This window comes from Periplaneta americana, chromosome 2, assembly GCF_040183065.1.
Source record: "Periplaneta americana isolate PAMFEO1 chromosome 2, P.americana_PAMFEO1_priV1, whole genome shotgun sequence".
Classification (NCBI taxonomy): domain Eukaryota; kingdom Metazoa; phylum Arthropoda; class Insecta; order Blattodea; family Blattidae; genus Periplaneta; species Periplaneta americana.
In genome coordinates this window covers 217,913,550-217,938,884 of record NC_091118.1, presented here as the reverse complement: position 1 = coordinate 217,938,884, position 25,335 = coordinate 217,913,550, and the positions used below count along the sequence as shown (strand labels likewise).

The 25,335-nt window shown below is 38.5% G+C and overlaps 2 protein-coding genes across 6 annotated transcripts in view; both read left to right on the top strand.

The window, feature by feature from the left end:
- Positions 1 to 5,242, top strand: part of LOC138695141 (retinoblastoma-like protein 1) — a 58,666-nt gene extending 53,424 nt beyond the window's left edge. For 3 of the 5 annotated variants that reach the window (XM_069819569.1, XM_069819571.1, XM_069819568.1), the window contains 3 exons: positions 850 to 1,020; positions 1,519 to 1,705; positions 4,439 to 4,576. In XM_069819569.1, coding sequence (XP_069675670.1) covers positions 850 to 1,020; positions 1,519 to 1,692 — 345 coding nt within the window. In that variant the 3' untranslated portion in view covers positions 1,693 to 1,705; positions 4,439 to 4,576. Of the gene's footprint in view, positions 1 to 849; positions 1,021 to 1,518; positions 1,708 to 4,438 lie in introns of those variants that run through there. The other 2 variants (XM_069819572.1, XM_069819570.1) reach the window with 2 other exon arrangements.
- A 13,462-nt stretch (positions 5,243 to 18,704) lies between these two features.
- Positions 18,705 to 25,335, top strand: part of LOC138695142 (synaptic vesicle membrane protein VAT-1 homolog-like) — a 65,015-nt gene continuing 58,384 nt past the window's right edge. Inside the window, exon 1 of the mRNA XM_069819573.1 lies at positions 18,705 to 19,021. Coding sequence (XP_069675674.1) covers positions 18,786 to 19,021 — 236 coding nt within the window. The 5' untranslated portion in view covers positions 18,705 to 18,785. The remainder of the gene's footprint in view (positions 19,022 to 25,335) is intronic.

The window sequence follows — 25,335 nt, the reverse complement described above, 5'->3', positions numbered from 1 at the left end:
TCCAACCAATCTTCGACTGCTGACTTGAAATTGACTACTATTTATTTTAAGACTGTATTTTTGTAATACGTTTTCTCATATTGCATGAAAGACAACTTGAGTTAGCTTCCCCTGCTCAAAATTTCATGCTACGCCACTGCCGATTATGAACTAAAAATCATTGAAGTGAATAGTATGAGGCCTACAAAAATTTACGGTATTTCAAGTAACCAGGATTCAAAATCCAGCACTGTGACATACAAGTCATTTGTTTACCACTCGAATACAATAGATCTATTGCCTACCGCGTTTGAATGAAATGCACGCTTTTCCGTCAATCACAGCAGCGGGTGTTGCGTTATGCATTAATATTCAATCGTTCCTTATCAGTGTTGGAGCTTTCTTATTTCTACAAGACTTGGTGGCCATTACTACTTCTTCATTTTGTTGTCTTCTGTCCGAAGATTCTGGTAATATTTTATTCACTTTCCTTCTGATATTAAGTTCAGTTCTAAATTACATTCTTCCTGTTAAGCAGCATGTTTAGAATTTTTGTTTGCTCAATCTTCTTGTCTGTCATAAATATAAATTACAAATCTTTATTTCTTTATTTATGATGTATGTCATATATCTAGTTTTCAAACCTGCATCCATTGTTTAGTGGCTGTTTCTTTCTGCTCGCAGATCTTGCATTTCGTCCAGATGTTACTTCTTAGTGATATAGATGAGCTGCCACAAATCGGAATTACATTGCTGCTGCTCTTTTCTGTTCATGCATTATCGAAGTTGTAGCCTTCTTTTAATTGTCATCGTTGCAGAATGAAGTGATTTTGGAGGTTGTGTGGTAGTTATTGTGTGTTTTATTTGCAGCCAGAGAACGTCACGCTGTCCCCGCTGCCCCTGGGCAAGAACCAGCCGATGTCGCCCTGCCGCAGGGTGTCCGACAAGCACACCGTGTACATCAGATCTCTGGAGTCCAAGCCGCTCCCCACTTCTCCGTCCCAGCCCCTGAGCTACTGCTTCAGCAGGAGTCCAGCCAAAGTGAGTCCAACTCGGTGTGGCTTTATCTCTTCCTCTCCCCATTTTTTTAACCTTCCATATAATATATATTTTTAATTGTTTCGTTATTAGGAAGTGCCCAACATCCATTCCTGTTCTCCACTATGAGTGGAAGTATCCGTCATTCCTTTGTATAGCCCTCCTTCCCTTCATCGTCTGAGGTAAGCTGCCATTTACAATACAAATTAAGCTTTATTTCTTCAAAAGTAAAATGAGTTACTGTCGAATGCCTGAAAGGCTTAAAACATTTGCAAATTGCGTTTTGTAGCAATTGATATAACTTGGAACAAACATTACTCCCAAATTTATAATGTAGCTTACTTTTTATATGAAAGATATTAAAAAATTAATATCATATTTTCTCAAATTATTGACATAAAGTTTTTTTTTGTATTAATTATGGAATAATCTTAGTGACCTTCCTTCTTACTTTGCCACCTGTTGAATATCAAGTGCCACATTACCCTCACCTGCTCGCAGGATTTGCGTGCAATCAACACCATGATTCAGATCGACTCCAAGAAGGTGGGCAAGCGCTTGCCTCTGGACGACGCCCCTGACGCAGATGCTTCCCCAGCCAAGCAGCACACGGCTGTGGTCACGAGGCGGTTGCAGGGCCTCCTCGACGATCGTCTGGGGCAGGCGCAGGACTAGGCGTACAGAATAGGTTGGTCTTTTATATTTTATTATGTCTGTTTGAATTTTCTAAAAAGTTTACAAAGTGGATTGTCTGTTCTGTAAAATCTTGTAGTTTTGAATTTGTTCACTATTTTACAAATGTACTTCTTATAGGTAAGTCCAGGAAAATACTCCTGAAATTCTCTACGACACTGAGTAGCTGATTCCTTTGTTATAAAGTTACAACAAATGAAAATTCTTTGTCGTGAACAAAATTCGTGAACCATGGCTTATGGTCAGAAATGTCAGATTTCTTTAAAATTTTGGTAAATAATTTTTTTGCCTCATCTGAAAGCTCATTTCTTGTAGTTTTCAAAAATATTTAACATGTACCCAATATCTTAATAGTACCCAATATCTTAATAATATCATAATTATTTGGACATTTATAATATAAGTGCACTATACTTTCTATACCTTATGCCATCTTCAGTGTCTGTTTTCTTCTATTTCACATTTTCCAACATTTGTTATCCTTCAGACAGACAAAAAGTAAACTTCCAATTGGGCAAAAGACTTCATTGAGGTACCAAATTGAAGACTAACATGTGGCTATTGTGTAAACTAAAATTATTATTTTCAATCGATTATAATTATTTTTCCCAAAAATATACAAATATTTTTTTTTTCTAAAGTGCTTATATAATGTGGCATATCTTTTGAATGGTTCAAGATCAATAAATAATTTTAGTTTGTAACATTCTCCATATGTAGGGGATCATTTTGGCGAAAGAAGTTTTACCCTAAGTCAATTCATAATATTTATTCCCCCCTCCCCCCCCCCCCCAGTTTTTTTTGGGCCCCTAAATTCGATTTTCACATGTCACCAAAGTTTAAAAGACATTAAGGAAAAAATATGGATTTTTATCCTAAGAGTCGATGTACACTATGTGATCAAAAGTATCTGGACACCCACATCAAAATGAAGTACAAGTTTGGGCAGCCCTTCATTGGGAACACTCGCAGTCAGTACGGTGTGGCCCAACCTTAGCCTTCACTCTCAATCAGGTGGCGAAAGTTTTCCAGGGGAATGGCAGCTCATTCCTCCATGAGCACCAAAATGAGAAGAGGTATCGATGTGGCCTAGCGTGATGTTGGCATTCCAAAACATCCCGGAGATGTTCTGTCGGACTCTGCGCAGGTCAGTCCATCACTCCCCGACAAGCCCTACAGTATGGATGAGTGCTTAGTTGAGTTGAAAGGCACAATGGTCATCCCCGAACTGATCTTCAACGGTAGGCAACATGAAAGTGGTTAAAATGTCAATGTAAGCTTGTGCCATGACATTACCAGGTAGAACAACGAAGGGGCCAAGCTCCCTCCAGGAGAAACATGACAACACTATAACCTCACCAACCCGAATATCATAGTCGAAACTATAAAGGCTGGTAGAAGTCGTTCACCAGGCATTCGCCACACCCATATCGTACTATTGGATCGCCACATTGTGTACCATGATTCATCACTCAGTGGTTTTCCACTCTTCTAGGGTCCAGTTTCAAAGCTCCTTCACATTTGTCTGTGTGATGTGTGGATATGGGCAACTCTCGACCATGGGAACCAAGTTTACGCACCTCGTGCCGAACAGTTATGATGCTTGAAGATCTTGATGCAATTCGGAATTCCTGTGTCATGGTGGCGGTGGATGATTGACGATTACGCTGCACGACTCTCTTCAATACTCGACGGACTCATGGGTGTTGGGCCTGCATGCTTTTGGGTTGTACGCATCCCTTCAGTATGATATCACTAGCAGGGATGCTTAGGAGAGTGGAGATCACGCGCACAACTACCACCTGACCACGTTGAGTTCGTCAGACTATCTCATTATGCTGTCTGATGTCTGCTGACTTCTGTGATAAAAACACGTTTTGCTGAGTACCTGGATACTTTTAATCACATAGTGTATAAAGAGCAGAGAAGTGAAATGTGATGGCTACATCAGAGACTGGCCTTATAGCTTATGTACAGAGGAGAACCAGTTGCGTTTATGTAGATAGACTACAAGGCCAGAACAAGACAAGAGACGAGCAGAGAAAGTCTTTTTCAGTAATCCCAAGAGATATCAGGATTAAATGTTTTCTCCTGTTATTTAACGACTGATGCTATATCAACTGCTAGAGTCCACACCTGTGGAGTAACGATCAGCGCGTCTGGCCGTGAAGCCAGGTGGCCCGGGTTCGATTCCCAGTCGGGGCAAGTTACCTGGTTGAGGTTTTTTCCGGGGTTTTCCCTCAACCCAATATGAGCAAATGCTGGGTAACTTTCGGTGTTGGACCCCGGACTCATTTCACCGGCATTATCACCTTCATCTCATTCAGACGCTAAATAACCTTAGATGTTGATAAAGCGTCGTAAAATAACTACTGAAATAAAAAAAAAAATCAACTGCTAGATCATATTATAGTGTCGATGGCGAGATGAGGCCGAGGATTCGCAATGGATTACTTGACATTCACGATACTTTTGCTGAAAACCTCGGAAACCCCCAAACAGTAATCGGTCCAAATGGGAATTGAGTCCATACCCCATCTGTGCCTGGGATCAGCAGACAAATATGCTACTGCCTGAGTGGCGTGGATCTAGGACTGTATGGGAACGTAGTGCCTAGGTGTTAGAACTGTGCCATTGTGGGCATTGAATTCTTTGTTGTAATGTAATGTTCAAAATGGACAACTGTTCGTTTATTTCGTTCAGATAATGACTGTGTTTGTTGTTGCAGGTAACAAAGGTCATGGAATTGATAATTCGACTTCAACTTCAGCGAACACTGTGATAACCTGTACATAACCACACAGCGCGTTGTACTACATTTTAAATTGGTTCGACATAATATGTTATCAGTAGTCAAATTATTTTTTTAACATTGTGACAAGATTTCAAGCTTACTTTCTATTTTAGATAATGAACTGCTTAAAGAAAGCATGCACGGTTCTAGTTTTAAAACTCAAAACAGTTTGTAATGATGTTTAGAAAATTAGTTTTAAGTATATAACATTTTAACATGTTACATGAGTGCAGCCTAGATATGTTTTTCATTTGGCATCAACGTGAAGTAAAAAAAAAAAAAAAAATTAGATTTTGAAATTTGTTGCATCTTTAGCATCAGTTGAGTTGCCTGCTAAGCTATATTACTTGTAGCTTGCTGTGCAGAGAACACGGGCATTGCACAAACAGAGACACGTTACAAACGAAGTTTGCTATCTCTCAACATAGACACCAGCACTCGCTTTATTGCCAACTGCCGTGGACATCAATCTTCATAATTCACTTTGTTATTGCATGCGATGTGTTGCTCTGTATTGTGATTCCTTGGAGGCATTTGTTATTGGAAGCAGGAAGTGAGCTAAGAACAGTGAACATGTGCACGTGCTGCCTGGCTGCCTTCAGAAGATCAGGTAGTGATGTTGTCTGCAGAATGCATCAGGAATCGAACGCCATTTTTTCCATCACTTTTGAAGTCCTATTTGTATTCGTGATTTCTGATTCATTTACATTAGTCATGACTGTTTGGCCAAGCATCTGCATAGAATTGGAATATATCAGTCCCCTAACTGCCCATTGTGCAACTCAAATCAAGAAATGGATTCGGAACACCTCAAAATCTGTCCTTCAGTGGCTGACCATGAAAGTATCTTTGAAAAGTATTGGAGTGCAAGAGGTCAAATGACTTTATTGTCAAATGCGTGGCATTAGAAAACAACAACAACAACATTGGTCATTGGTAAACTTTTTTGTTCATTGTTGACACTAACACGTTTTAGTGCTTTCTGGTGGAACTCATAGATGAAGTTACTTGCCAGCAGCGTAATGTTGAAACGTGTGTTCAGGTTTCTGCCCAGTGGCCAGTATGCATAAAACTAAGGAAATGCTTTTACTACGACTTTTTTAGTATAACTTACGTTTTCTTTGTAAATGCTTGTAATTTAGTAAATGTCGAAGTGAAGCATTTGATGATTCTAATTTACTAAGATTTCAGCATTTGATTCGAATCTTATGGATAAAGTGTAAGTAATGCTTTTGCTCCTTACATCAAACTACAGAAAAACGTAGTCTGCCACATTTAGTGGCTTTGCTACTGTAGTCAAGGTAAACAGATGGCAGTTTATATGCTTACATACAGAAGGAAGATTTGCACACCAAGAAGACTGAACTTAGAACGTGATTTCAAGAACTTACATAGATTGATGAAGATATGTCAAATAAAATATCTGAATTTATAAAAATCACTGGCATAGTTAACACCGTCTTCAAATCATCCCATGTTCAGAAACATACAAGGCTAAAGGTATATAAAACACTAGCTCGACCGGTCCTCACTTACGGTAGCGAGGCATGGACAATCAGAAAAGCTGATGAGCAAAGGCTGACGACAGCTGAAATGAGGTTCATGCGACGAACAGCGGGATGCTCTTTGTTGGAACACTGTAAAAATGTGGACATATTGCAGGAACTAAAAATGGATCCTATAGTTAATTTTGTTCAACAATATCGACTTCAGTGGAAAAAACATGTCGAAAGGATGGATCGCACAAGATGGCCTAAACAGATTCTTACTTATGTACCAAGAGGAAAGAGAAATTGGGAAAACCACGCAAGCGCTGGCAAGAGACCGTAACAGATCCTGCAGGGTCTAATATGTGAGGGATATGATGATGACATAGATTGGATGTGGAGTGGAGAAACATATGGTGAAGTCTCTTGTCTCAGGACAAGATTAAAATATTTTTTAGGTGTATGGCAGAACCAGATTTTCAGACGCACATTGGAGAGGATATAGGAGTGCATTAAATCACGATTTCAAGAACTGTAAAATTTGTTGTGTCAAATAAAATTTCCGAAAAGTCTTGTCACTGGATTAAGTTTCTAAATCCGAAGGCTGAAGCAGAATGAAGAGGAAGGGTTTTTATCCTTGGTGGACATAATCTTTTCCCCATGGAGGGAGCTTTATTGTTTTGTTGCCAGTGTCTTGTATCTTTTTAATTTTTTTACTTTTTTTCTTCTGTGATGTTGTAAGCTTCCTGTTATTCAGTTGTTCCCACTCCATGCGTGCGAGATATGCTAGAACACATCCATATTGTATTAGATAATAAGGTCACATAGGCATGCCTTAATATAAACTTGGATAGCCGTGGCTGGATTCTCAGTGAAGTGCTGACCAGGTTCTGCATACGAATTGAAGGAAATGCTTTTACTAAAACCTTTACCGAAAACAAAGGAAAGCAAATGCTACTAATTATGCATATTGGCCGTTGTATTTTATCTGAAGATTGGTAATTGATAACCAGAACACTCGCATTCATACAAATTTCCAGACCTAGTGAACTTTTCTTCACGGAAAATTTCCCGAGAGTTGAACCCAGAACTTCCAGATCTAGAAACCAACATGCTGGCCACCGGACCTCGGAGACAGATTGGTAAATGTGGAAGTACAGTTTGATTGCATTCAGAAAAACTGATCGAAACTGTCAGCATTCCGTGCCAATGACCTCGTGATAACTCATACATGTGTTCTGCTGAATGTGGCATGAACTTCAGGCCTGTTATGCTTATACATAAATGTCGAATCAGTCAGTACCTACTTATTAATTTTAGGGCGTGATGTTGCCTCGGAGCAGATATCAATACAAATGAAGTGGGAAGAGAGAAAGTTCTGTATGCTCTTATGTATATGTGTATCTTGTTTTCCATTTTATGGCCTCCCTTGTATGAGTTGATTGAACCCATAATGTCGCCATGAACTGGGTCCCCACGGCCCCATGTCAGATGAGTGCGAGTGCCATATTGTGCTGCATGCAGTCCACACGACTAGGAAAGGATGTTTATTTTGCAACTCATTTACCCTTGAACATATCTTTGTTATAGATTAGTTATAACTCGTGATCTATAAACAGACAGACAAAGCAACAAACAAACAAACAAAGGATAGACACAGTTCAATCATGCACAGGATATTCGTTCACTTGTAAAATTAAGCTCTCAGGAATCAACTAATGGGACTTAGCGTAGAACAGCCAGTCATTTCTTTTGTCTAAGATGGTACATAGAGAAATTTTTCTTTCCATCTGTCTGTTGGGAAGCCGCGGAGCTCCCTGTGCTACCTGGAACATGGGCTTGCCCAACACAAGTTGTAAATCGGGGGTACACTGGGTATCGAACCTGGGTGCGCAGTCCTGCACTAGCCCACTGTGGCAGCTGCCTTCATGTACTGTGTTCTGCATAATTTAACAAAGACTCTGAAGAAGTTTAATTTCAGAGAATGTTGAGTCTTTGAATTATTACACACATGACATTTGTAATAGCAAATGCTCGTTTATTCTTGATTGTCCCTGCACTTCAGTTCCGTTTCCAAGTGAGATATTTATTAATGTGCAGAATGGCTTGCTGATTTAGTACAGTGAACTGCAACTTAATGTTGAACGAGACATTGAGAAGAAAGAGTGCAATACATTTAAATTGGATATTTTCCATAGCTAATGTAACAACTCCTCCACACCTTTCTTTGCCAAACAATCTGCAATCTCATTGCCCATAATACCACAATGGACATGGATCCGTTGGATATACGGGTTATTTTGTTTTGCCAGTATGTGTATGGACGATTGAATTTCTGCGATTTTGGAATTTGTAGGAATATTGAAGTTATGGCTTGGATTGCAGAAATTGAGTCGCTAAATATAACAGCATTTTTTAACATATTAATTTGATAAATAAGTTGTGTTAATGCCCTGTTGATTGCTGCAATTTCTCCATCAACGTGAGTAGAAGGACTCACTGTAGACAAAACTGAATAATTTGGAATATATTCCAGCTCAGCTGGTTCATCATTTTGATATTTGGAGCAGTCTGTATAAATGTGTAACCAATCTGTGTCGGGGTAGAACTAGTAATGAGAACACTGCTCACCATATATACAAGAACTGAAAAATTTAACCCATTTACTACTGGCTAGCATATGTTTCCCTCGGCACTTAGTTTCTCTGTAACAAAATTTTTCAAACACGATGATTGATTAAATGTCAGTGAATCATCAACTATGATAGTGAACTCTTCTGCAGTAACTCTACCTTCAGTCTCATTCCAGAGAAAAACAATAGCCATTCAATGTTCCGAAGTTGAATAGACTGAAGTTGTGAACCTTCATCTTCGTGAAACCAATACATCCTCATGACATTCTTGCCTTCTTCAACTTTCCAGTTTTTCTGAACAATGGCAAAGTATTAGAATTAGGTTTTCGAGTAATCCACCGTGTCTTAATTTTAATTTCCTTTAACACATTTCGTGTATATCGTAATAGCAAAAAATCATATTCCTATGTATTTACATCTATTAATGTATAAAACATAAGTCAGCTGATGAATGGAGTAGTTTCACAAGAGCAAGCCAGACATGAAGCTAGTATTATACTGCCACTTGAAGGACTGCTCCATTCGAACCACACTTTCACAAATAGCTGAACTTCTTTCCCATGCGAGATCTGAAAGTAACACACAAACGAGACACACCAGATAAATCTCTCTCATAGCTCTGCTAGATTTGTAACCGAAAATGCTACTCCTGATAATCATAGTATGGTAACGCGTCTGGGTGAGAAATTAGGGAAGAGAGCTGAAAATAAAGACACAGCATAACATAGATGCATATTTATTTTACTACTCAAGATGAAATACATTGCATGTGAAAAATCTGTTGTGTTAGAAAATGAAATCTTTGCTCAGCTTTCTTCGTTCTTTCCTTATTTCACAATGACTATAATCAAATGATAAGATTTGTATAGAAATATGTTCATATCCACAATGCATGTTGATATATAGATACATGTTTCAGTAATTTTGTAATGATTTAGACAATGTCATTATAGGAATGTATTATGTAAATTTGCCTTTTTATCACATTTATAAATATTCTTATTATACTATTGTTTTCTTTTGTAATTATATCTTTTTCAAATCACAAATAATCTGTTCTCTGTAATTTTCTCCATATTCCAATATTTATTTATGAAACTATATCAATACATAGATGTTTACATTAATTTTTATGCGTGAATGTGTGTGTGTGTTATATCATGTAACACTATGGAAGCAGACTGCCTTCTCTCTATATATATACCAGGATGTGTTGCCAACACTTTGTGCACTGTATATTATTTAATGTATTGTAGGTACAGGAACACTTCTCTTGTAAGAATATAATGATAGCAGTTAAAATTTTATCTTCGAACTTGAAGATCTGTAAATTAAGCAGAACTATGAAAATAAATTGGAACGCTCACATGCTTGTGTTTATGAATCCCAATACTTGTTCCCACCGTTCACAGAATAATCCGAGCCTAAGATTGACATGTGGGTTTTATAAAAACCTGCATGACATCTTGGCATTCATACACCAAATTACTGATAATGTGATCACAGTGTTGTATGAAGTACAGGAATTGCATGAAAGGCAGAACTTCAAGACGCCAGAGAACAGGAAAGGATGGAAAAGACCTCCAGTGCTATCACTGGGGTGTGAAGTAGCATCATGGTTGAGACATTGTGCTGCAAGCTATCGGTCCCTGATAGGGTCATGGATCTGTGCTGCAAGCTATCGGTCCCTGATAGGGTCATGGATCTGTGCTGCAAGCTATCGGTCCCTGATAGGGTCATGGATCTGTGCTGCAAGCTATCGGTCCCTGATAGGGTCATGGATCTGTGCTGCAAGCTATCGGTCCCTGATAGGGTCATGGATCTGTGCTGCAAGCTATCGGTCCCTGATAGGGTCATGGATATGTGCTGCAAGCTATCGGTCCCTGATAGGGTCATGGATCTGTGCTGCAAGCTATCGGTCCCTGATACGGTCATGGATATGTGCTGCAAGCTATTGGTCCCTGATAGGGTCATGGATATGTGCTGCATGCTATCGGTCCCTGATAGGGTCATGGATATGTGCTGCAAGCTATAGGTCCCTGATAGGGTCATGGATCTGTGCTGCAAGCTATCGGTCCCTGATAGGGTCATGGATCTGTGCTGCATGCTATCGATCCCTGATAGGGTCATGGATATGTGCTGCATGCTATCGGTCCCTGATAGGGTCATGGATATGTGCTGCAAGCTATCGGTCCCTGATAGGGTCATGGATATGTGCTGCAAGCTATCGGTCCCTGATAGGGTCATGGATCTGTGCTGCAAGCTATCGGTCCCTGATAGGGTCATGGATATGTGCTGCAAGCTATTGGTCCCTGACAGGGTCATGGATCTGTGCTGCAAGCTATCAGTCCCTGATAGGGTCATGGATTTTCCCCACTGATCTAATGCTGGGATTCACTCGACCTCTAACAGGAATGATTAACAGACAGTTTTCTTTGGAGGTTATATATTTATCCCTACTGCTACTAATTCCGATTCCACGTTAACCTGTGTTATGGATACCTTGGACATGATTAACATTACAAAAGTGCACTTGTCTGTAAGCATAGTGCCTTCATGAAGGATTGCAAAAGAATTGCTTTCATTTTGTTTGATATGTTTCATACAGGGTAGAATAGAATGGAATGTTCTATTTTCGGTGGCAGAGTTAAGACCATAAGGCCTTCTCTTTCACTCAACCAGCTTTAATCAATACAATAGTGGCATACATACGAGTATTTAAATTATGAATATTTACAGTACATTTAAAAGATGCTTCAGCAATATTCTTCAGTTAAGTTTTAACGACTGGTATATAGGGTATTACTTTCTTAGATCTCTTTTTGATGACAGAAACAAGTATTGGACATGACAGTCTGAAATTCTGCTTCTATTATTCAGCTGGCATTATTGGTAATATTCTAGTTTTTCTACAACAGTCATTCAGCATGGGTGAACTTTTCAGCTTGTCTTTGGCATTACCATCTAAAGAATGCAGTATTATTTCAAGATTTTCTTCAAAAGCATGTACACCCTAAGACAAAAAAAAATGAGAAGATTCTTGAAGTCAGATTTTGTCTAAGTCCTACTTGGCCTTGTGCGTGGTTCACACTGGACTGAAATCTACTCTTTGACATGAATTGAACTCGGTGATATTGCCACATGTTGCATTAGCTCAGTGGTAAGGTATGAAGTGCTGATCGCTAGAGAGCAGTGAGTACACAGGTTCGAATCCTTGATGTGATTTTTATAACATTTCTTTATTTAATTAAATGATGAGTTTAAATCCACATTTTGTTTTCATCCTCATTGCTTCGTAGTATGAACTTCCTTATTACAAACAGGTTTACAAAGTAATATCACATCTTCCTGCGACCAATGTCCTACGTTATTTTTTTCTCCAATTCTATCTTCCCAGTCCCGTTCTTGCAGTCCTTTCTCTGCCTTCCTAATACAAAATATATATTATATTGTGTTGCAGTCAGTTTTAGTTAATTACAGTGTTGCTGATAGTCATGTAGATGGATGAGCAGCACATGCCTGTGTTTTGTTTTCTGTCATACTAAGTTCACACACAGGCAGTCACTCCTTACTCTTGTTAATGCTGCAGATTACTCGATTTCCCAGGCTGCGTAGAAGATGCAGAGTCTTAGCAGCAAAGAAAGAACACCTAACAGGCGATCATAAGCTGTTTCATCCCATGTTTGTAGAGGGAAAATGCCAATCGCAACTGGAATAGAGTCGTATTTTCAGATGAAGTCACATTTTCTTCTTCACGTGGGGGGGGGGGGGGGGTTTGAAGTGATCATTTACCATCACAAGGAGCCCTACATGACGAAAGATACGTGGTTAAGCAATTTCGCCGAGGCTGTGGTTGGATGTCTCGTGATCCTGTGGGTGTTTTGTAGATGCTTGACGACACACTGTAAAGGGAACAATACAATGGCATCACGATTTTCACCGTGAGGATGCATTATCCAGACAGAGTTAATGATTTCATATAGGAAAATCCTGTCCATCTAGTCTGAAAGGCAGGATATCATTGTGATTGACCTGATTTGAATCCTATTGAAAATGTGTGGGCAGAGGTGAAAAAAGAAATGGAGTCAAATTGACCTGCAAATCATCGGAGGATAAAGGATGCCTTGTCGGCTCAAATTGAAGAAGCCTGGGATACAGTATAACGTTATCAGTACTGTAGAAATTTGATTTCATCCATACCTCGGGCATTGAGACAAGTAATTCGGGCTGAGGGGTCACATATAAATTTTTTTTCATATGAAAATGTTTATTTTCGTTGATATTTATTTTCATTGATCTCAGATGAAAGAAAAGAAAAAGCTTATTTTTTGTTTTTGTGTGTGCACATCAATGATTTAAATGCAAAAAATTAATAAAAATAAAATGGAGGCAAGATTCGATCCTGTGATTTTACAATTTAGTGCACTAGCACTTTTAAATAGCCCAGCCACAGCGACACATTAGTGAAATGTTTATGTCAGGCATATACTCTTGGTGCATGACACCCACTGCAAAGGATCCAGGGAAAACATAAACTGCTATAGTATGAATGCAGCTTTATACGAGTGCATCCGAGGTCTGCTGATGCCACTTAGTTCCTCGAGCCTTTTCTCTTTATCTTTTTTTTTTTATTTTATTTTTTTTAGGGCTACATTGGCATAATTGCATAACTGTGTATAATAGAAGATATGAAACAGTGAACAGTTTTTTTAATCATTGATTATTATGACCCTCGCAACTGTATTGTTAAACAAATGTGGAAGTGCTGTATTGTATTGTATTGTATTTATTTACATTTCATGGTATTCGTACATTGCTTCACAGCTAGTATATGGAACATATCAAACAGAAAAAAAATCCTAATAGTACTATAAAGTCTTTATTATAGCCACAGTCTAGTTGAAATATATACAGAAGAGTTTTACAATATAGTCTACTAGTACAACACAGTTTTAGTATCAATACTTAATAGAACACAAATATTCATGAAGCATGGTTGAATGTCATGAATTCACCTACAGAATAGAAAGCATGAGAAATTATGTACTTCTTTAATTTGGCCCTAAATAATCTTATATTTTGAGTTTCATTTTTTATATCGATAGGGAGGCTATTAAAAATTTTTACTGCCATATAACTCACTCCTTTTTGATAGCACGATATACTTGCTGATGGAGTATGAAAGTCATTTTTTTTATGCTATGAACTGTTGAATTAGTTACAAAGTTTTCACGATTACATACGAGGAAGATTATTAGTGAAAAATATACTGACAAGCCATGGGCATTATTTGTAGTTTTTGAAAACAGTCCTACACAATTACCGGTACCTAGATAATTGTTGGCAGTGTGGTAGTTCTTGGCAGGTACTAAACATAATAATAATAATAATAATATTTTTTTTCCCAAAGACAAATCTACTTACAGAAAAAACATAGGTTATAATGTTGGTCACATTGTTGTGTGAATGTTTTTCCTTCATTTTCCGTCAGCCTGGGTAGCTTAGTTGGTTTAGTGCTGACCTTCTATGCTTAAGGTTGCAGGTTCGATCCCGGCCCAGGTTGATGGAATTTAAGTGTGTTTAAATGCAACAGACTCATATCAGTAGATTTACTGACATGTAAAAGAACTCCTGCGAGACAAAATTCCAGCATACCAGTGACGCTGATATAACCTCTGCAGTTGCGAGCGTCGTTAAATAAACCATAATTTCATTTTCCTCTGAGTCTTCACGCTGTGTGCGAACTGCATTATGTTGTTGAATTATAAAGAACATGGGAGTGACATATTCTGTAGTATTTGCCTATGTTGTATATTACAGTTATACTTGATCTGTATGTTTTGCTTATTATGTAATTAAATTCATTCAATCTCATAACTTAATTTTACTTAAAATAATTTGGGTGCCAACAACTGTAATACTGTGTATTAGTGATATAAGTACAGACTTTGAATCGCCTTCTAATGTAGTTCAATTAGATATATTTTTGAGTCACTTCTGATATTTAGTTACAGTTCTTGGCAGGGGTGCCAATAAACTGTAATGTCAAAAGAAACAAGTGTGACAGTTGGCTGTATTGCGATGTTATTGGAATCCATGACATCATTCCAAAAATAATTACTTCAACCATTAAAGGGTCTGTGGCAATTCTGAAAAATCATTTATACGGAATATCATAATAGCCCCCCCCCCTTTTCTATTCGTTAGTGTGTGATTGTTACAAATATATGTACAAATTTATTATTTCTTAAACTTAAGCTCCTAGTTCACATTTAAATTTGGCTCATCTATCTTACTGTAATCATTACTATTCTTATATGTGTGTTATTCTGTGTTTTTGGCAACCCAGGATGCCTGGGCAGACTATTTCTTGAAATAAATTATATATAAACCTTTTTTCCTCTGCACAGGATGTTAGAAATGTCGTCAAGAAAGTAAAGATACACATCTGAGAATTTAGAAGCTGCTATTAATGATGTCAAAAGTGGACTTTAAAAAAATGCAGCAGCGAACAAACATAACGTTTCTTGGACAACAATTCAGTTTCATCTAAAGCAAGATTTTGTTAAAAGTTGGCCTGGCCCCAACACAATTTTGACTGACGAAGAGAAAATCACTCAAAAAAATGGATCATTGATAGTTATAAAAAAAGGATTCCCTCGTCGTAAGGCAGATGTGATTGCAAGTGTCAAAGAATTTCTCCAACTGAACAACTGGCCAAATCCATTCATAGACAATATACCAGGTAGAGGTTGGTATAAGGCTTTTCTGAGAAGACATCCAGATACTGCGACTCGGACTAGTGGAGCTTCAGTTCAGCAAGCAGCTGCGTCAGCGAAAAAGATATATGAAACTGGTTTGTCAAAATATCTGAATGTATAACAGAAAACAGAATGTTGATGTTCTTAATCAACCTGACAGGACATTCAATGCTGACGAGACAAGTTTTATGTTGAATCCTGTAAATTCAAAAGTTTTAGGCCCAAAAGGAGCTAGAAATATTTATGAGGTGGATCAAGTATATGCCAAAACCTCCATAACTGTCATGTTCAGCTTTTCATCTAGTGGCTTGGTGACACCAATGGTAGTTTTCCAGGAGAAATTGGGCATTCTACAAGGATAAGTCAGTCGAGTGAGTGAAGAGAAAACATGTGCATGGCCAACTGTCTTGCAGAACAGAAATTCTTAATGTAAAGGTGAGTGTTGAACAGTGACAAGCAGTTTTTGTGTCTATTCCCTCCTTCTTCATGAAACTGTTGAGTCACAAAGAAAAGTCTTCAAGCTGAAGGACCAACTAGTGGTAAAGGAGATCACAAATTTCACCTGATTGAAAGCATGCGGTGTTTGTACAAACTGTAGGCATTGCTGTAGTTCAAATCTAGTTTCCAGGTAAAGCTCCCTGTGAAGCAGACTTGAATAATTTCAAGGGAAAAATTGTTCCCGGGGCTGGGTATCAATCCTGGGACCTGGCTGAACGCACCAGTGCTCTACCGACTGAGCTACCCAGGATCTCCACCCAACACACTCAATTTTTCCTCTTGTATCCACACGCCTCGAGTGGGCTGACGAGATACCAGAAACCCACATCCCTTCAAATTATTCAAGTCTACTTCACAAAAGCTAAAAGCTATATTTGCACAATATATACGTTAACATAAAACCACAATTTTCAAGTCACACAAAGTTTGTGTGCTCTTGATTGGGTGTCTGGCATCTTGTTAGCCCACTCGAAGTGCGTGGATATAAGGGGAAAAATTGAGACGGTGTCGGGTGGAGATCCTGGGTAGCTCAGTCGGTAGAGCGCTGGTGCATTCAGCCAGAGGTCCCGGGATCGAAACCCGGCCCCAAAACAGTTTTTCCCTTGAAATTATTCATTCCTGTAGTTACTTGCTCTGTAAAATGTATATCTCTTGAAATTTTGAAAGTGAATGCCTCGCATTAGTTTCCCACTGCCTGCATCAGTGATGGGGAGCTTCTAAGAAATGACAGCAGACAAAAGGAAAGACTCCTAAGGAGCCCGAATGCCCACAGCCTGTTGCGTACGGATGACGCATCGCGTGAACGTGTCCACACTCTCCTGGCCTTGCTGCACGCACTTGACCCACACATCCAGCCCGGACTCAACCTCGGCAGCAGGTGGCAGCAGCAGCTCCAGCTCTGGCTTCTTGCTAGTTGTGGAGAACTGCAAGTTGTTGGCAGCCACTGCGATGTGGTACAGGGGCTCCGCCGCATTGACAGGTGGAATCCATCTTATGGTGACCGTGCCCTCCTGTGACGCATAGCTGCATGTGATGTTCATCACGGGAGCTGGGAAACTCCACCGCATCACATCAGAAGTTTGTTCGTTGAATGACTCTGCGTCGAAACTCTTATGCTTCTGAAAGCCTTCGTGCAGAACTCCATCCAGGTCACTGTCGACGACTGTGTCCTGGAACATTCTGTACAGATATGCGGGGTGATGACAGCACTGCACGGCAGGAACCTCAGTCGTGCTCCTTATCTGTTGCTGATCAGACGGAGGGAGGTGCGCTATTCCGCCGAGGAGGGGTGGAGCCCTGGGATGTGCGACAGAATTGTCTTCTTTATTATTCACCCACGAATTGTAGAATAACCCGATGCTTGGAATTCTACACAACGCTTTTATGGGAGACACATTATGAGGGTTTATAGCAAAGGGGAACAATTCTATCACAGCTGATCCAGGTTTTAAAAATATGCATAATATCATGGCAGAGCCGTGCATTCCGACAGCTATCTGCGACTGTAAGAGGTGAGTTAGGATGCTTCTTGTATTATTCGTAGACACATCCAGGGTATGAATTTCTAATTTTGTGCCCATAGGAAAATTAGTTTTATACACATCTTCAATTTTCTTCATAACAGCATCTTCGTTTAGAATTTTTCGATTAATTTTTCTACTAAAAAATACAGCGTTTGTATTATTTGACTTTTCTTGTGGGTCCACCTTGAGTTTTTGTAATATGAATATTGTAAATTGTCGTATGTGATTTCCAGTAACTAATGTGTTTGCAAACGGTCCTTGTGGAATGCCAAATCCGTACTGAAACCACATAGTGCGAGTTGTTAATCCAGTTCTTGCCTCTTTGAAACAAACTAGGTTCTCAACACCGACCTTGTGTAAAAAAATGGGTTCTGAACTCGTGAATATATTGTACCACTCACTTAAGGGTCCAGGCTCTCCTTCGTCAGCAAATGCCAACCGGTATGTGGATATACACTGTTCCACATTCCCTAAACAAATATCCTTGTATGTTGTAAATAAAGGCAGTGCGTCATCGTGAATAACATGCATTATATTATCCCATTTAAACCTCCAAAGTATGTAGCCATGTTCTATAGTGATCCTATTTCTCTTCATAATTCTATTTTCTGGGGTTACAATCGCCAATTTCATAAAAAGTGCATTATGATTTGTTACAGAAGATAATTCGATTGTTTTTAAGTCGTGTATGTTTGTAACACCAGAGAGAACTGAATTATTTGTTAATACAAAAATGAATTGTTTTTCAAACGGAGCATAGCATAAGTTCTTAAAACTACAGAATCTCCTGTTGTCATAGTTGTGGCAGAGAACGGACGATATAAAACTCTCTCTTGTGTTTGAGGTTATGTTTTGCGAATGAACAGTTTGAACTTTCTGTGAAAACAAATTAACCATAAAACTAATACTTTCAAAGTGAAGAGTTATAACAATTATACAAAAACTAGCCGAAACAAGTAAAAACAGTACGTTTGTCATTTCATAATTTCAATCTGAACTATTAACTTCAAATATAAATATTCCTTTCTGTCATAATTACACCCCGCCAGGTTGGCCAACATCAACAACAAAATAGTACCTCATTACATGAACATTTCCTTGAGAAAAACCAATTTATTTTCTCAAATAAATAAATACATAATATAATATTGACTTTATGAAAGGTATCTCACTAGCGTAGACAAACATATATTAAAACCAACATATTTTTTATTGTTTAATAGTTAGAATTCACATTCGATTTTTTTGGAAATCCAGTTCTTAGCCTGACTCTCGTAGTGAAACGAGGCACCTGTTACTATCCCTTCCATACCGCCCACAAGTCTGGTGAATAGAGCGCGGCTTGGTTCGAGTCTGCGAGGTAGTTATTCGTCGTCGAAATGTCTGAGCAACAGGAGACTAAACCTGCAGAGGAGAAAGTTGCAGAAAAGACGGAGCAGCAAGATGCAGCCCCCGCGGAGGAGGCGGAGGCGGCCGATAAAACTCCGGAGCAACCCCCGAAAGAAATGAGAGCCGTCGTACTAACCGGCTTCGGGGGCCTGAAGTCTGTGAAAGTTCTGAAAAAACCTGAGCCAACGCTAGGGGAAGGCGAGGTCCTCATCAGGGTGAAGGCGTGGTAAGTACCCTGAACTTAGGTTACAGTCCGATATCTATTCGTGATGGTATCTATATGCGTTGTGTTTCATGACGTACCGTACGGTCTCCATTATCTTGACGTTTGAAGCGATATGCATGTACATCCGGCGCGCGAGATACGTAATTACTGCGATACTAGTTGGGCTTTGATATATTTTCTGTCAGAAATTTCACTATTCTGATTTTGTTTGATAGGGAAGTCTGTCGGTGTTACCATATGGTGTACATCGAATTCAAAACATCCATTTTGTAACAGCAAGAAAATTGTTTACAACACAATATCCGTTTGTCACAGTACATAAGCGTTGTATAGATCAAAGGGTCGAGAGCGTGAGGTCATATTGTCATGGAAACTAGCAAATATTTGTTAGCACACGTACTTGTCCCGTCATGGCGCGTCGGGACGGCTGATCACTCCATCAACAGGTGCCGACGCCGGCCAATTTCAGGCGTCTGCAAGAAGACCGCGCCTCGTTCCGGTTCCAAAACTGTGGTTTGTGATTCCATGTACGCTTTTCTTAAATTGAGATTTAGCGCCAATAATGCGTTGTTATGGGTAAGGGTGTGGCGTGGACCGATCAATAACGACCCCCTCACACATCAACCCTCTGCCAGCGTGTCAGTTGAGAAAGCCGTGCTTCGACTGCAAGGATGCAATACTGACGGCTATTTCTATTCTTCATAACCGTAATTCAGTTGTAACGAGACTTTACTTCTCTTGGAATGTTTGTAATAAAATTAGTCCAGTTTCTGAAATGATTATTCGAATCAGTTTCACCGGATTCTTTCTATAAAAACGTCTTTCCCATTCCACGTTCGGTAGAAACACGATGTTGAGACCTCTCGCCCATCTCAAAGGTACAGCAGCTGATAGAACGTCCGTGTTCATCAGATAATATATTCGGTCTGGTACCTCAGTTGGTGCGGATGGAAGATCCTGGGCTCCATCGCGGCTGGGAACGGTATTTTTCTTGTTGACAAAATATCCAGAACGACCACGAGATTCACGCAGCCTCATGTCAAATTGAGCTAATAGTGGATAAAAGGCGGTCGGAGCGTGGTGCCGACGTCAAAAAGGCATGCCCCCTCCCCCCATCAGGCGTGTACAGGGAATGTCTGTAATTATAACTGTTCACTGAAGTTGCAGTAAAATTCTGTGAATGTATTTGTTTTCTGTATTCCTTACTTGTGATACATTATGTAGATTATGCGTGAATTTTTTTTCAATGTTTCTTATGTACCGGTAGTCCGCATCCATGTGTAATACCTACTTTTCTGCATAACTTACAGTCGGTGCCTATATTTATAACGGTAGTATCTGAGTAAGTGCAGCATATTAGTGTTAGTCATTGTTATTAATTTCTTATTGATTATGTTTATTATTAATTGTCATATTGAGTGTAATTAGTTACCACTGCCACCTGGTATTTACCCATTTGCAGTGTGAATACATACAAAATATTTTGAGTAGCAGCTTGTATGATTTACGTTGTGTTTTCTTTACTGGGCAGTTGTGTTGAAATAGAATACCTTTTTAATAAATGTTGCAGATGTTCTTGGAATTATGAACCTATGAGAATTCTCCAGTTTAATTTGGTGGAGAGTCATGGCTTGTCAATATATTTTGTCAGTAATAAACTTCCTCGTATGTAATCGTGAAAATTTTGTAACTAATTTAACAGTTCATGGCATAAATACTTTTGAAGTCTATCATGCTATCAAAAAGGAGTGCGTTGTATGGCAGTAAAAATTGTAATAGCCTCCCTCTGTATATAAAAAATGAAACTCAAAATATAAGATTATTTAGGGCCAAATTAAAGAAGTAGGCCTACCTGAGTAATTTGTCACGTCTTCTATTCTGTATATGAATTTGACATTCAACAATGCTGCATGGATATTTCTGTCTTGTACTAAGTATCGATACCAACCCCTTGTGTTGTACAGACCCAGAAACAAAATTTGAGTCGCCTGAATTTTTCGCGTTCCAGTTATAACATACTGCGCATGCTCGGTGCTTACTGTAAAACCCTTCTGTATATTTCAACTACATTGTGACTGTGAATTAAGACTTTGTAATTAATTTTTTTACATGTTCCATATTGTAGCTGTGAAGCGATGTAGGAATACCATGGAATGTAAATAAATACAATACTATATTCCCAAGTACTTAGCTGTAGTAGACGGTTTCAGCGTATAGGGAATTACAAGTATGGATACTTCGCGTCGGTACCTTTGATGTAGCAGGACTGATTTCAATGACCTTCAAACCAGCTGAGCGTGAGATTCTGCTTTTTCCCTAGAGTTGGCGCTGACATCACACCAGCTAGCAATCGACACAGCGGAATAAAACATACAATTAATACATCTAGGCACATTATGTACTCAAAATGAATTGGACCAAAGAAATAATAAATCCGTCATTATCTGTAATGTCTGGACTTTAATTTAGAGTTGAGACGTTTACACCATCAACAATTAAAATACTGTATGTAATGATTTAATAGCGCTGAAAATGGAGAAACAAAACTCCTGTGAGAAGTAAAACCATATGCCTATTATAGTGTATACAAATATTAAACGAATTTGATACATAATTTTATTATTTATTATATTATTTTATAATATAATTTATTATATATAAACATAAAAAATTATTACAACTAGTTTATCACTGATAAATAAGGAAAAGCTGTTAACTTGAATTTATTTGAAGCAAAGCCATTACTGGATTATGCAGCAAGGAAGACGGTGTTTGGATCCTGAGTCTGAACTCTTATATTCGACTAATGGCTTGTGCAGCAAATGCTGCACACTAAGTTCATTAGACGTTCAAATAAAAATTTTCCAGATTTATTTTCAGTGAAGAATACCAGACATTTTGAAAGTTATTTGCTTCCATAATAATGAAACATACTCCTTCTGAATTGTTTTTTTATACCAAATACTTTTTATTGAACCTATCTACCTTAGTTTTTGAGTTTCAACGTGAAAACGCAAGTAACAATGTCAGAACGATCAGTGGGTTTTTCATGTGGGAGTAAAGCAATAGCTATTTCAAGTTATTGTGGATTGTAGGTGAAAGTTAAAAAAAAAAAGTCAGATTTGCTGTGCTTTCGAACATTAGACATAGCATCTTGGTATAGCTGCTGCATGTAGAGTTTGAAATGTAGAGGGTAAAATCATTTTATCCTGCTAAGAGATCTAATAATCGGAAGACTACAAAATTTTGTAGGCCTCTTATTTTATCAGTAAGTAATACCGTCTTTCCTTAGGAACTGTAATTTTTGCCCTCTCTGGAGCCAATACTGAAGAGAATGACGCATATAAATATCTACACCACACCGCCATTAAGTATATGAAAAAGACCCAACCCCATTTTATTAATAACTATAAAAATATTTGATTTTTAATAACAATATTATCTTGCGTAAGTTTTGTAGTATTATAGAAATGAAGATCTAATTTAAGATATTCTCTACATCTACTTACATAATCCCAAAACGTTTCACTTTCATATCATTAATATTTTTTACAATCAAGCTTGGAATTTAATATGTAAGATAATGTTTAACAGACTGCCAATACAAAATAGGTTCATTTAATACAATGTTATAAGATGTGCTAATATTAAATTCATAATACTATACAAATATTTACACACAGAATACTTAATACATTTTATAGAAGAAAGAGTTCGTCCAAAGGGCTGGATTCGGGAAGAGTACCAGAAACGCTCATTGCATTTCTGCGTTGAATAGTAATACCATAGTCTAGTATATACAGTCACGAAGCTTGAGTTGTGAGGGTGCTAGGAACAATAGACTGTGCCGTTCTATTTCGCATTGTCTGTAATGAGGCGATATTAGCGATCCTAGTGGTTAGCAACTATCTATGGATACATATTTACTACGTATTGAGCTTCGTGACTGTATATACTAGACTGTAGTAATAGTTAAGCGTTGATGCAAATAAGTAGTGCTACGGCGATCACCAGCAATGGAGATCAAAATTTGGCCGATTTCAGATACCAAAACTTTAGCGTCATGACTCCAAGGACCGAAGGTCTCCACAGCAAAGAGGATAAAGATATAATTGTCTAAAAGATGAGCATATTTATTGACTTTTTTCTTCACGGCTAATTCAGCAGCAGATGCTGCACGTCTGGAAGTATTTGGCAAGTGAGATGGAGTTAGAGTGTCAACGCAAGTGTAGTCCCAAATATAGCATTAATATGTATAATTAATGAAAAATAGTCACATCATGGCATTAACTATAATATTTCATTTCTAATGGCAATAATGTCATCAAACCACAAGTTTTGTAGATTTTAATATCCAATACACATCTGTACTCAGAAAATTAGACACCGCAAAATCAGACCTTTTTCTAGTAAGTCTTGAAGATTTTAACAACCAATTGAATTTGAACTCTAAATATGTCGGCAATCCTGCAGGTCATGGCCTTCGTGTAACAGCTATTGCTTATTGTAGTGTGTGTTTTGTTTTATTCTGAAATGCAATTAGTTCTCAAAACTGACGAAAGATGGATTTTGGAAAATAGGAAAATTATGTAAGATTCACTGAAAGTTACTATTTTTCTGAAAATCCTTGGTTGCCAAGCTTCAAGATGATGGGTCATTCATTAAAATCCGTTCAGCCGTTTTCCCGTAATTTCCAATACCAGTTCAAATTATATACTGTGTGTGTGTGTGTGTGTGTGTGTGTGTGTATATATATATATATATATATATATATATATAATCATCGAGGAACTCTTTGCGTGTGCTCGATTACACTAACCTTTAGCGCTTGAAAGTGAAACTAAACGCCGGCGCAGAGAAAAACAAAACATGAAAATTCGCTCAGTGTCCATTCTATACAGGGTGTTTCCGGGCTACTGTTACAAACTTTCAGGGATGATGAGGAAGGGCACATGTACCAATTTGAGATAGGAACCCTGGTCCGGAAATGACTGAGTCCAAAGTTACAAGCAAAAATAGTTGTGTGGAAATGAAATAATTTTATTCCTCTGTACACCTTATTTATGTATATTTATCTGTACATCTTACACATACTGTATTCATCTGACGTTGTTTACGTTGTCTACTTACAGTATTCCGTTCAGTGCGCTATCTGAGGGGTGGGGACAGGAAACTACACTAAAGCAATGCAGATAGCGTAATGTGTAACGGACATGGTCGGTCCTGATAAGCACGTCTGTATGTGTACAAGTTGCAGTGTCCAGTCGATCAGTCCTAGTGAAATGGAGGAGTACACGAGAGCGGAATAAGCAGACCTGATTTTCGAATACGGATGAGCCAATGGGAACAGTAGACAAGCTCACAGATTGTATCGGTACAAGTACCCACGTAGGAGACATCCGGCCCATACCATCTTTCCACGACTGTTCCAAAGGTTAAGGGAAGGAGGGCACGTGGTGCCAAATTACAATTCCATTTCCACACAACTATTTTTGCTTATAACTTTCGACTCAGTCATTTCCGGACCAGGGTTCCTTATCTCAAATTGATGCATGTGCCCTTTGCCATCATCCCTGAAAGTTTGTAACACCAGCCCGGAAACAACCTGTATAATCCCTATTCGCTGGGTCGATTATCAATTGGTTGTCAGGCTTTCCTTGGAAACACGACCGATTGGGTTTTTTAGTATTAGCACAGTCTAGTATATACAATCACGAGGCTGGAGTTTATGAGGGTACTGGGAACAATAGACTGTGCAAGTGCTATTTCGCATTGTCTGTAATGAGATATTAGCGATCCTAGTGGTTAGCAACTATCTATGGATGCATATTTACTACGTATTGAGCTTCGTGACTATATTGTAGACTGTAGTATTAATATTATTCGTAATTTGTCAGTCCAATCCAAACAATGCCGTTACCCTGCTTTCTGTCTGTGCTGTAACATCAGAAAAAACTGTGCAATGCTAATTTTTCGAGCCACTCGAATATCTGTAACATAAATTAGAAATGTGGATATTGATCTTCGTGCAACCCTGTTCTCACTGTATACCATTCAGACATTTCTCCATACAAAGAAGCACAGAATGAATGATCTGCTTTACTTGTAGTCCATAACCGATGCAGATATGATGATGGCATATTAAATTGAAGAGTAGTCCGTACTTGGTAATAAACTTTTTGCACGCTGAGATATACAGAATGTCTCCAACTTTAGGGTCAAAATTATGCAGTCTAGATGATGGAGAACTCTAAACTGCGCATTTTTACATCAGGAACCAGTGCAGTGGTCGGATGCCACGAGATCTTGAAAGG